Below are 12,595 nucleotides of genomic sequence, written 5' to 3'. Positions count from 1 at the left end.
TTTTTTGAGAGAGGAAGGGAGGGAGAAATATCAATGTGAGAAAAATCGATTGCCTGCCTCCTGCACGCCCCTTACTGGGGATCAAGCCTGCAACGGGGGCATGTGCCCTGACTGGGAATTGAACCAGGACTTTTCAGTCCATTGGTCAATGCTCAATCCACTGAGCCACACTGGCCAGGCTGAACTTATTTTTGAGGGACCTATCCTAAGCACTAGTAGCCTTTGGTTCTGATTAGTAAAGGAAAAGAAAGGGAACTAATGGTTTTTGAGGAACTGCGGTGGGCCAGACACTTAATGTAAGACAATCTCCATAATATAGGTGAGAAAGCAGGCTTGTTAGCTTGACAAATTGTCAGATTTGTTCATCAGTGGGAGCAGGGATCTGAAGGCATTTCTGGGTTCAAAGCCCATGTTTTATTAAGTGTCAGCCTTAGGAAACACTACGAAGTGTAAAGATACTCCTGACAGGTGACTTGCTACATGCTACTCCTCCCTAATGTGATCTACCTGATTTGGTTTCTCCACGAATTCCCCAAAAAGCCTTTTTCCAACGAAGTAAAAATGTGTTTGCTATTAATGTAATTTATGTCTTAAAGCCAGTATTTCAGTACACAAAAAAATGACTTTTTCATTTGTCATTTATGCAGGTTCTTTTTTAAGTTGGCCATTTGTCTTTGAAACCCAACAGAATTGGAATGTAATGTTTAGCCTAGAAGGGAAAAGCTGTCAAAAAGCAAAAGCAGAAAGGAAACCGCTGCCAATGTGCAATATAAAAATAAGCCTGGGTGAAGTCAGTTTAAATTCTCTCTGTGGGATTCACATTTATCTTCTCACTTGATTTTCCTCATCGGTAAGATGGGAATAGCTTCCACCTGAAGTCGATTTAATGGATAATTGGAAATGTCTGTAAAACATTAGGATCATACCTGACCCAATGCCACATGCTGGGCAAGCAAGGACACTGCTTCAGTTGAGGTGAGATGACTGTTAGGGGTTGGCGTTTCATTAATGACAACAGACAAACGGAGAAAAAAAAAACCTGCCAGTGTGTCTCAGTGGATTGAGCGTTGTCCCATGGACTGAGAGGTCTCCCTTCTCTGGTGGATTCCTGGTCAGGGCACATGTCGGGCTGTGGGCTGGATCCCCGGTAGGGGGCATGCAGGAGGCAGTTGATGGATGTTTCTCTTTCACTTGGATGTTTCTATCGCCCCCTCTCTAAGAAAAAAAAAATCCCACAACTGTCTAGAAGAGGAAAGCCTCTTAAAACCTTGACATGTCCTTGCATCTTCACTTTAGGGAGCAATTGTAACTTTCTCCTGACCTCTGTCAGCCCGATTGAATTCTTAACCTGGAAACAGTTCTGGCTGCCACCTCCACCCTAATTTGGGAAAGTGCCCTGGTACTGCCGAAGGCTCAGCCCCCCTCATCCCTTAACTCGGGAGCATCCCAAAGGGAGAGGCTGGGAATAACTAAGCCACGGCCTGCAGGCCCTGTGTCCCAGCACAGCGTAAATTGATAACATTCGTTCATTCAGCAAAGATTGAGAACATGTGTGCCAGGCTCCTGCCAGGCTGGAGCCACAGCTCACTGGGGAAGACCGAGAGTAAATAACGAAGCACAAAGAAATGAGCGGGGAATTCAGGAGCGACCTCCCTGACATCGATAGCCAGGAAAGTCACTTCTGGGGAGGCGACCGCAGAGTGGCCGGGGGCAGCTGCCCGTGGCCTCGATTGCCCGCGGCCCCCGGCTCTGCCGCAGGAGCCCGGCCCCAGGCGAGTGCGGGAAGGCCCGGGCCGGGGGCGGAGCCACCTCCGCAGTAAAACCCGGAAAGCGGAAGCCGGGCGGGCGGCACGGGGGCTGCGGAGCTGCTGTCGCCCCGCTCTCGGCCGCTGAGTCACCGCCCGGCGTCCCGAAGCGGCTGCCTCCCGGGCCGGGGGCCTTGGCACCTGGCTCTTCCAGCGGCACAAAGCCTTGGCTTCTGCGTCGTGACTGGGGGCTAGCGAAGCCCCTACCCCGCTTCACTTTCTGTCCCCCTCCTTCTCCAGGTCACTCTTTGCTTATTTTAGGGTCACTCCGGTGACCCCGAGGGTCCGGCTTGGAGGACGCCAGGTCTGTGGCAACAGACTGTCTTCCTCCGGCCACCGGGCGGAAGGCTGCCTCCTGGGCTGCGGCGGCCTCCGCGGTCTCCATGGTAACGGCCCCGCCGGCGTCGCCGCCTCGGGTGGACGATGCGGCCCGCCGGGCCCGCCGCCTCGCCCCCAGCCTCACGGCCCGGCCCGGGCCACTGAAGAGGAAGGTCCTGGCCGCTGGCCTGCCTGGCAGCAGGCACCAGGTGAGAGCCGGACGCCGGGGAGGGCGGGAATGGGGGCAGGTGGGGACAGGTGGGCAGGTCAGCTTCGGCGACCTCCCCTCCCCCTTCCCCGCATCCATGGACACACTTGCGTAAAACATCCCAGAGACGCATCTCGCTGCGCCAAAGGCTTTTTGGCTTGCTTTTGTTCTGTTTTTATTTTTCCTGGCACACAGAGAAACAGACAGCAGCTCACCGAGAGACTAAGAGAAGTGGATTTTGAATTCTACCCAAACTGGGATGAGCAGCTGAACTCACCCGAGTTTTTCTTCGTTTTCAGTGAAATCCCATTCTCTGGCTGGAGAAACAGATGGCCTCAAATGAGAGAGATGCTATATCATGGTACCAAAAGAAGGTAATGTCAGTATTTTTTATTAGTAAAGTCCACTTTCTGAACAAAGAATTTCACGTTAGTTTCCCCCTAGGTATTCTTACACACTTTCTCTAAACATACAAGGAAAAACTGATGGACAAGGTTATTAGGTCTTTTAAACTCAGTTCCAGGATCCCGAATAAGATTTTCAAGTCACCTCCTTTCTTCAGGCTTCATCCACAATGTGCCAGAAAGGCTTTGAAACTTTGCTTCTGATCAAACTGCTCTTTTTCAGACATGAAACTTTTATCTGCACGCTCAGAATGATACTGTCAACAATCTTACTGCGTTGTCTATCCCTTACCTTTTATTCCTTTCTTGTTTTCCTTGAGAAGTGGAAACATTTTCCAGGTATCACACAGATAATTTATTTAAACTGAGCAGCATAAACATTTTCCAGATATCATATTGCCCTTTAATAGTTTATGACTTTTGTGTGGTTTGGCCTTAATAAAAGGATTTTCTTTGCATCATTTAAATAACCTGCTCTTTCAGATTGGAGCATACGATCAGCAGATATGGGAAAAGTCAATTGAACAGACTCAGATTAAGGTAAACTGATTTCTTGGCTTCTAGCTTTGTTTTACTGTGTTAGTATGGATTGTACTTTTTTCTTAAAAGTCTGGACTTGTCCATCAAGTATGATATTCTTTATTCTTTGAAGTTTATATTGCAAACACTGCAAACAGAATGGGAAATGACAGTTGACTTTTGACCTCAGAATCAGGGAAATAGAAGTGGTTGGTCTTTGATGAATTAGAAAGCAAATGTCCCATATTAAATGGAGCTATGGCTTTTTAACTATGCCCAGTTTACTTTGTGCCAATGTAGGCCCACTATTGACAGCTTCAGAGTTTTCCAGAGAAACTTGGAATATACATTTTTATATGAAATATCCAGATTTTCTTTTTATACCTGCACCTGCTCCCCCTCCCCCCTTCCTCTTTCCCTGTAAGCCAGGTAAAATCCATTTGTGGCCTGAATCACCTTTTCAATGACTGGTTAAAGTGCACTTATTTTCCTACAGTGCTGTTAGAACTGAGTAGATTCTTGGGGTTATTTCATGCTGACTAAGCAAAACCGATGTGTGATTCAGAGTGCCAGTTCATTAATGTATAAGAGGGGAGGAGGGTTAAATATTCTCATGTTCCAAAGTCAGGGTTGTGGGGTCAACATGTATGGGGATGGGGAGGGTGGAACAAATTAGTCATGGAAAAGTTGCTTGGGAGCCAAATGTAATTGGATAGTCTCGAGAGAAGTAGAAAAGCCTGAACACCAGCCCTGCCCCTGAAGAATGCCTCTCTATTGTCTTTAATACTTAAACCTACAGTCAGGGTCCCACTTCTTGGAAAGTGCCAAATGAGACCTGCCAGATTCATGTCTTTGGACCTTTTATAAAGATTTGCTACAGACCCTCTATTAACATTTTTTTTTTAAATCCTCACCCGAGGATATTTTTCTATTTATCTTCAGATAGAGTGGGAGGGAGAGGGAAAGGGAAACATCAACGTGAGAGGGACACATCGACTGGTTGCCTCCCACAGGACCCTGACCAGGGCCAGGGCCGAACTGCAACCGAGGTACATGCCCTTGACCTGAACCGAACCCAAGACTCATTGATCCGTGGGCCAACGCTCTACCACTGAGCCAAACCAGCCAGGGCTCTATTAATACTTTTAAAAAAACATGTATATTTGGGTGTAATACAATTTAATAGTTCTGTTTAGCTAAGTTGCAGTGATTGGACTGGGACATGGTAAAGTCCATTTAATCAACACTTTTAGGGTGCATTCTTTTTACAGGCCAATCAAATAGAAAGTTGTTTGAACTCCATGGTGCTTGGCTAACTTCACAATCTTGTCTAGGCCTTGATTTTTTTTTTTTATATTAATGGGAGATGGGGTTAGGATGAATAAATTTCCAAATTTTATTTTTCACTTTTTAAATCCTCTCCTATTATTCTTTTGTGCAAGGCTAAACAGTATCGATAGCTCGTGTGGTGTAATGAAAAGAGCACAGAGTGGAAGTTAGATCACCTGTGTGATCTCTAGCCCCATTGTGAGCATGTACCATACTTTGCCTGGGTTTTGGTTTCTTTATCCTACAAAGGATTTTACTTACTGCCATAGAATTTCCTTACCTACCTCCTTTCCCTACCTAATTTAAACATTTCCTCAACCTCTACTTCCAAGCCGTTTTATACCTTCCTTTTATGACACTGATCAAAGTTATTTGTTAACCTGTGCTTCTTCATAGACCTCAAGGGCAGGAATTGTGTTTGTATCTCACTCTTAGAACATTGTGATTCATATAGGAACTCAGTTGCTGTGTCTGTTGCTGTATTTAACTGAACCCCATCTATTATATATATTTTTATTCATTGTTCTCTCATAAGTTCATCTACCTAATGTATTTTTTATTTTTATTGATTTTTATTGATTTTTTTGTTTTAAGAGAGAGAGGAAGGGAGAGAGAGATAGGAACATCAATGAGAGAGAACATTGATTGGCTGCCTCCTGCATGCCCCCCACTGGGGATTGGGCCCTCAACCTGGGCATGTGCCCTGACCAGAAATCAAACCAGCAGCCTCCTGGTGCATGGGTGGACGTTCAACCGCTGAGCCACACTGGCTGGGCCTTAATGTATACTTTTAAATTTAGTAGCAGTGGAAAGAATAAAATTAAAGACAACTCTAAACATGAACCAACATGTCCTAGGTGCTAAGGATACACTCAATAAGATAGACATGGTTCTTGCCTTTGTGAATTCTACAGTCTTACAGTGGTGGGGGAAAAGCCAAGATATCTTTTAAAATGTTTAACATTGACCAAAATATAGGATACAAAGAATATTTAATGCAATTTAAAAATAGATGACACAAATATAAAATTTTGAAAACAAAAACCAAAAAATAATGAATAGTAATATCAAGTCACAGTAGTATAGAATTAAAAATTACATAGTAAAATATAATTCAAGATTATAAAAGATGTAAATTTTTGAAATCTTAACTTGGATCATGAAAAGTGGTGTGAACTTCCACAAACATTTATTCAGCTACTAAAGGTATTGTGCTAGGTGCTAAGCACAAGAGTGAAAGCATTACAAACAGAAGTGTAGTGCTTATTTACGGGAAGAGCAAGAAGTCCAGTCTGATTGGAATAAAGGTATGTAGATGGGATGATTGGCCATAAACCAGTTTGCAGCTGACTCAGTTGTTTTACTGAGAACTTTAGATATTACTCTGTAAAAAATGGAAACATTTTAATGGCTTTTGACTAGAGAGGGGCTACATCCCATCTGTATTTTTGAAGGATAGAAATAACATAGACATAAAGTTTATGGAATTTTTCCAAAGTAATACTTGACGAAATTATATCACTCAAAATGTCTGTATTACCAAAATAATGTCTAGATTGACTGAGAAGAAAGAGTACAGTGATTTAAGTTCATATATGAAGAATCTAGAGAAAGGAAACAAGTCAAAGTAAAGAAGGGAAAAAAATGCCAAATATGAAACTGAAACAGTCTTTACGAATTCTTCATTTAACAGTATTTGTTGAGTACCTACCTAGCATATGTCAGGCAGTAGGCTAGGTACTTTGTTTAAATAATAATGAGCAAAAACACTCAGCATTGTTCTTTTCATGGAGCTTACAATAAATTGGGAGAGAAACAGTAATAAAAATAATCCTAATGAATAAAAATTACTTTGTGAATTAAAATATTCCAAAACTTGAATGTGTTGATGTTTGTATAACTATGAACTTACTAGAAATCTACTAATTAATGAATTACTAAAACTGTACACCAGAAAAATGGGTGTTTTATATAGTATGTAAATTATACCTCAACAGCTACTTTTTAAAATATATCTTTATTGTTGAAATTATTATAGATGTCCCTCCTTTTATCCCCCCATTGACATCCCCCTCCCCACTCCTGCCCCAATATAAGTACTTTCTTTAATCACCAATTTAAAAAAACAGAAATAATAGTGTAGTTAAAAAGAAAATCATACATATTCCCAATGAAAATTGTCTTCTAAAATTTCTTAATTGAGTGTATTAAATCTTACATTGTCAGTAATAAAGCTCAACTTAGTCTCCCCCCAAAAAATGAATGAAACAAAAATGTCCCCTATTACTATTTAGCATACTGTTTGAGATAAATTTGCTAAATGAGAAAAACATTCTAATTAGTCTTTATTTTATTAATTCATTCCTTACTCGAGGATATATTTTCTTTGATCCCTAAAAAGAGAGGAGGGAGAGAGAAACATCATTTGGTTGCCTCCCGTGTGCACCCCAACTGGGAGCAAACCTGAAACCTAGGTATGTACACTGACCTCGAATCAAACCCAGAACCTTTGGTGAACAGGACAGTGCTTCAACCCACTGAGCCACCTGGCCATGCAGTTAGCCTTTGTTTTTAAAACATTTTTTCTTTGAATGGTGGGCACACTGGACAATATACAGATCATGTGTCATAGATATGTACACTTGAAACCTATTTTATCTTATTAACCAATGTCACACCAATACGTTTTATTTATTTATTTATTTATTTATTTATTTATTTATTTATTTATTTAATTTATTTCCTCACCGGAGGGCATTTTTGCACCCATCCTCAGATAGAGTGGGAGGAAGAGAGAGAGAGAGAAACATCGATGTGAGAGACACATCGAGTGGTTGCCACCTACACGATCCCAACCGGTGCCGGGGACAGACCGCACGTGCCCCTAGCAGGAACTGAACCCAGAACTCTCTTGTCCGCGGACCGACACTGCAACCACTGAGCCAAACCGGCCAGGGCCCCAATACATTTACTAAAAAAATAATATTTTTTCCTTTGTTTTTCTTTAATTTTTCTCTAATATTAGAATAACAAAAATGAATGTTTGAAAGTGAGATGATTTTTACCTAGCTAATGATAAGTTCAGAGGCAACTTCAGCTGTATTTGTAATGTTTTATTTCTTAAGCCAGATGGTGGGTACATGGCAGATGAAACTCGTCATTAAAGATGACAGTTTGAATGTGTGCATTAATCTACATCTGACTATTCAGAAAACCCTATAAAATTGTAACAAAAAGATATCAGCCCCCAAGGATGAGAAGAATTTAAGGGAAGAATGCCGTTAAGTGAGAGGTATCAACACAATTTGAAAAGCTGGAAAGTGAAGAGTAATGCAAAGTGTCTATAGCAGAGAATGACAGTAAAAAACAAATGAACTCCGTTTAAAACCCTTGTGTGCAATTTCTGAAAGACTCAGGAATTGGGTGCGTCAGGTTATCTGCAGGAATGAGGTAGATGAAAATATGTAAATAGGATTGTTTGAGCATCTGTATAAGGGACAGTAGGCCTACCCCCAGATCCTCTCTCTTGCTCTGCATGGTCTGTTACTCTGATCTTCCTCTGGCAGAAGACTGGATTGAAGCTTGCTCTTTGAGAAGCCAAAGCAGAGAAGTTCTGGTTCTGGAACACCAGTCACAAGTGAGAGGGGGTGAAATACTGTTTTAATGATGGAGAATAAGTAAACATCTGGTGGACAGCTTTATAATCTCCAAACAGAAGACTGGAATTTCTTTTCTGTAAAAACTAAAGAGAAAAGACTGCAGGAGACTGGAAGTGGGATGGCTGGCTCCCCCTTTACCTCGAGGCCTGCTATTCAGTAAGCTCCACCCGCTGCACTCTGACCTTGCCGTCAGCACGGTAGTGCCTCCCTCTTAATTGTAAATGAATAATTGAAGATCAAATATTTAAGACCTAAAGAAAAATAGGAAAGAGACAAAACAAGTTCTATGATTCATAGAACACTATTTTTAAAGATATAATTGTTCTATTTAAAGACCTGGATACTATTTTTTGGTATCAGGTATCAGGGTAATGTTGGCCTCATAAAATGAGTTAGGAAGTATTCCCTCTTCTTCGATTTTTTGGAAGAGTCTGAGAGAGATAGGTATTAAATCTTTGAGTATTTGGTAGAATTCATCACTGACGCCATCTGGTCCTAGACTTTTGTTGTTTTTTTTTGAAGATTTTGATTACTATTTCAGTTTACTTACTGTTGATCAGTCTAGTTAGGTCTTTCAATTCTTTTTTTTTTTTTTTAACTTAACTTTTAATCCTCACCCAAGGATATGCTTTAATTAATTTCTAGAGAGAGCAAGAAAGGGAAAGAGAGAAAAATATCAATGAGAGAGAAACATTGATCAGTTGCCTCCTATATGTGCCCTGCCCCTGGATTGAACCCACAACCCAGGTATAGGTCCTGACTGGGAATCGAACCAACAACCTTTTGGTGTATGTGATGATGCTCCAACCAACTAAGCCACCTGGCCAGGGCAGGTTTCCAGTTCTTCATGGTTCAGTCTAGGAAGGTTATATATTTCTAAGAATTTGCTATTTCTTCTAAGTTATCAAATTTGATAGTGTATAGCTTTCCATAGTATTCTTGTATAATCATTTGTATTTCTGTGGTGTCCATTGTGATTTCTACTCTATCGTTTCGGGATTTGAGTGCTTTCTCTTTTTTTCCTTAGTGAGTCTAGCCAGAAGTTTGTCAATTTTATTTCTTTTCAAAGAATCAGCTTATTGTTGCATTAATTTTTTTCTAATGTCTTCTTGTTCTGTTTCATTTAATTCTGCTCTTTTATTATTTCCTTCCTTCTGCTAACTTTGAGCTTCATTTGTTGTTCTTATTTCTTATTTTAGTTCTTTAAAGTGAAGTATTAGATTTTTTTTTTTTTATTGGAGATTTTTCTTGTTTCTTGAGGTAGACTTGTAATGCTATAAACTTCCCTCTTAGGACTGCTTTTGCTGCCTCCTCCAAATTCTGCTATGTCCTATTGTCATTGTTTTTGGACCCAATAGTTGTTTAGTACCATGTTCTTTAATCTCCACATATTTGTGACTTTTCTACCTTTTTTCTTGTGCTTAATTTCCAGTTTTATACCATTTTGTTTGGAGAATATGCTTGGTATGATTTCAGTCTTAAATTTATTGAGACTAGTTTTTGTGTCCCATCATATGGCCCGTCCTTGAGAATGTTTCATGTGCACTTGGGAAGAATGTATATTCTGTTGTTTTGGAGTAAAAGCTCTGTAAATACCGATCATGTCCATTTGGTCTAATGTGTCATTAAAGACAAATGTTTTCTTTATCAGTTTCTGTTTGGATGATCTATGAGTTGCTGTCAGTGGAGTATTTACGTCCTCAACTATAATTGTATTTTTGTCAGTTTCTTTATTTCTGTTAGTAATTGCTTTATATATTTTGGTGCTCCAGATTGGGTGCATATTTATTGATAAGTGCTATGTCTTCTTGATGTATTGTCCTCTTTATCATATAAAATGTCTATTATTGTCTCTTGTTACCATTTTTTTTAATCCTCACTCGAGGACATTTTTGCATGTATCTTCAGATAGAGCAGGAGGGAGAGAGGGGTGAAGAGAGAGAGAAGCATCAATGTGAGAGAGACACATCAAGTGGTTGCCACCCATACAACCCCAACTGGGGCAGGGGACAAACTGCAACCAAGGTACGTGCCCTCAGCGGAAACCGAATGAACCCAGGGCTCTCTGGTCCACGGGCCGACGCTCTTAACAGCTGAGCCAAACTGGCCAGGGCTCTTGTTACCTTTTTCATCTTGAAATCTATTTTGTCTAAAATAAGTACCGCTACACTGTTTTTTCTCTGGATGCCATTTGTTTGGGTTATCATCTTCCACCCCTTCACTTTGCATCTGTGTGTGTTTGTAGCTATAATGGGTCTCCTGAAGGCTACATATAGTTGGGTCTTGTTTTTTAGTCCATCCTGCTACTTTGTGCCTTTTAATTGGTGAATCAGCACATTTGTGTGTAGGGTGATGATTGCTATATGAGGACTTTCTGTGGCCATTCTGTCTTTTTTTTCCTGGTTGCTCTATCTCCCTTGTGTTTCTGTCTGATTTTTTAGTTTGGTGGTAATATATGAATTTTGCCTTCATTTCCTCTTTTATGTTATGTGTCTTAGTTCTAGATTTTTGTTTATGCAAAAATAGTTTCATGCATATAATAGTCCTTTCTCTTCTAATAACTTTTTTTTTTTTATTAAATGTTTTGGGGTGACATTGGTTAATAGGATCATATAGGTTTCAAATGTACATTTCCATGGATACAAAATCTGTATATTGTGTGGTTTTCAATTTTCTTTTTCTGATTGATTCTAGTCATAACATTGTGATTAGAGAAGATGTTTGATGTGATTAAGCCTTCTTAAATCTTTTGAAACTTGTTTTGTGGCTTAATGTGTGGTCTATCCTGGAAAATGTTCCATGTGCACTTGAAAAGAATATATGTTTTGCTGCTTTTGGATGCAATATCCTAAAATATTAGTCCATCTGATAATACTGTCATTTAAGGCCACTGTTGCTTTGTTGTGGTTGATTTTCTGTCTGGATGATCTATCCAGTGATGTCAATACGGAATTAAAGCCCCCTACTATTACTGTGTTACTATCAATCTTTCCCTTTATGTCTGCTAATATTTGCTTTATAAACTTAGGTGCTCCTACATTGGGTGTGTTGATGTCTATGAGAGTTATATCCTCTTGGATTGATTCCATTATCATTATAAAATGCCCTTCTTTGCCTCTTTTTACAACCTTTGTTTTAAAGTCCATTTTCTCTTATATAAGTATTATTACTCCAGCTTTTTTTTCATTTTTCATTTGCATGAAATATCTTTTTCCTTCCCTTTACTTTCAGTCTGAGTATGGCTTTTTATCTGAAGTGGGTTTGGTGTAGGAAGCATATGTATGGGTCTTGTTTTTTAAATCTATTCAGCCACCCTATGTCTTTTAATTGAAGCATTTATTCTATTTCCATTTAAAGTAATTTTAAAAATTGATGTTAGGGAGAGGAGGTGGGGGGGGGAGAGAGAGAGAGACATCAATGTGAGGAGAAATACATTGATTGGTTGCCTCTCGCACATGCCCCGACCAGGGATTGAAACTGCAACTTGGGTATGTGCCCTGACCAGGAATCAAACCTGCCACCTTTTGGTATATAGGACAAGTCTCCAACAACTGAGCCATACCAGCCAGGGCTAAAGTAATTATTTATATACATGTAGTTGTTACCATTTTATTGTTTTCTGATTGTTTTTGCATTTCCTTTCTTATTCTTTTGCTCTCTTCACTTGTATGTTGATGACTTTCTGTAGTGCTATGTTTTGGTTTCTTTTTCTTTATTTCTTGTATATGTCTTACAGATTTTTGGTTTGCGGTTACCCTATGCTTCATATATACCAAGCTATGTTTATAGCAGTCTTTTTTAAGGTTATCGTTGCTTAAGTTTGAGCACATTCTAAAACACTACAATTTTTACCCACCCCCTCCACATTTATGTTTTTGTCATTATTTTTTACTTCTTTTGTGTGTGTGTTTCTTAATTTATTGTTGTAATTTCTACTTTTGTTTTTTAACTCATGTACTAGCTTTATAGATGCTTAATCTACTACTTTTAAGTGTTTGCCTCTGTCAATGAGAATTTTTTTCTTTCCTATATTTTCTTTAAAATTTTTTTTTTCTTTATTGATTTTAGAGGGGAAGGGAGAGAGAGAGAAACATCGATGGGAGAGAACATTGATTGGCCGCCTCCTACACTGGGGATTCGGCCCACAACCTGGGCATATGCCCTGACCAGGAGTCAAACTGGCGACCTCTTGGTGCAGGGTGGACACTCAACCACTGAGCCACACTGGCCAGGCTTTCCTGTATTTTCTTATTCATATTTTTTATCTTTTCTTTTTAAAGAAGTTCTTTAACATTTCTTATAATACTGGTTTCGTGGTGATTAACTCCTTTAGCTTTTTTTTGTGTGGGAAAC

At 39.9% G+C, this 12,595-nt stretch overlaps 1 protein-coding gene across 3 annotated transcripts in view; it reads left to right on the top strand.

The window, feature by feature from the left end:
* The first annotated feature begins 2,263 nt into the window (after positions 1-2,263).
* PHTF1 (putative homeodomain transcription factor 1) overlaps positions 2,264-12,595 on the top strand; it is a 41,545-nt gene continuing 31,213 nt past the window's right edge. For 2 of the 3 annotated variants that reach the window (XM_036272930.1, XM_036272928.1), the window contains exons 1-3: positions 2,264-2,332; positions 2,631-2,705; positions 3,219-3,275. In XM_036272930.1, coding sequence (XP_036128823.1) covers positions 2,661-2,705; positions 3,219-3,275 — 102 coding nt within the window. In that variant the 5' untranslated portion in view covers positions 2,264-2,332; positions 2,631-2,660. Of the gene's footprint in view, positions 2,333-2,560; positions 2,706-3,218; positions 3,276-12,595 lie in introns of those variants that run through there. The other variant, XM_036272929.1, reaches the window with a different exon arrangement.

Source organism: Molossus molossus, unplaced genomic scaffold (assembly GCF_014108415.1).
Source record: "Molossus molossus isolate mMolMol1 unplaced genomic scaffold, mMolMol1.p scaffold_m16_p_20, whole genome shotgun sequence".
Lineage (NCBI taxonomy): Eukaryota > Metazoa > Chordata > Mammalia > Chiroptera > Molossidae > Molossus > Molossus molossus.
This window is presented reverse-complemented; position numbering and strand designations above follow the sequence as displayed.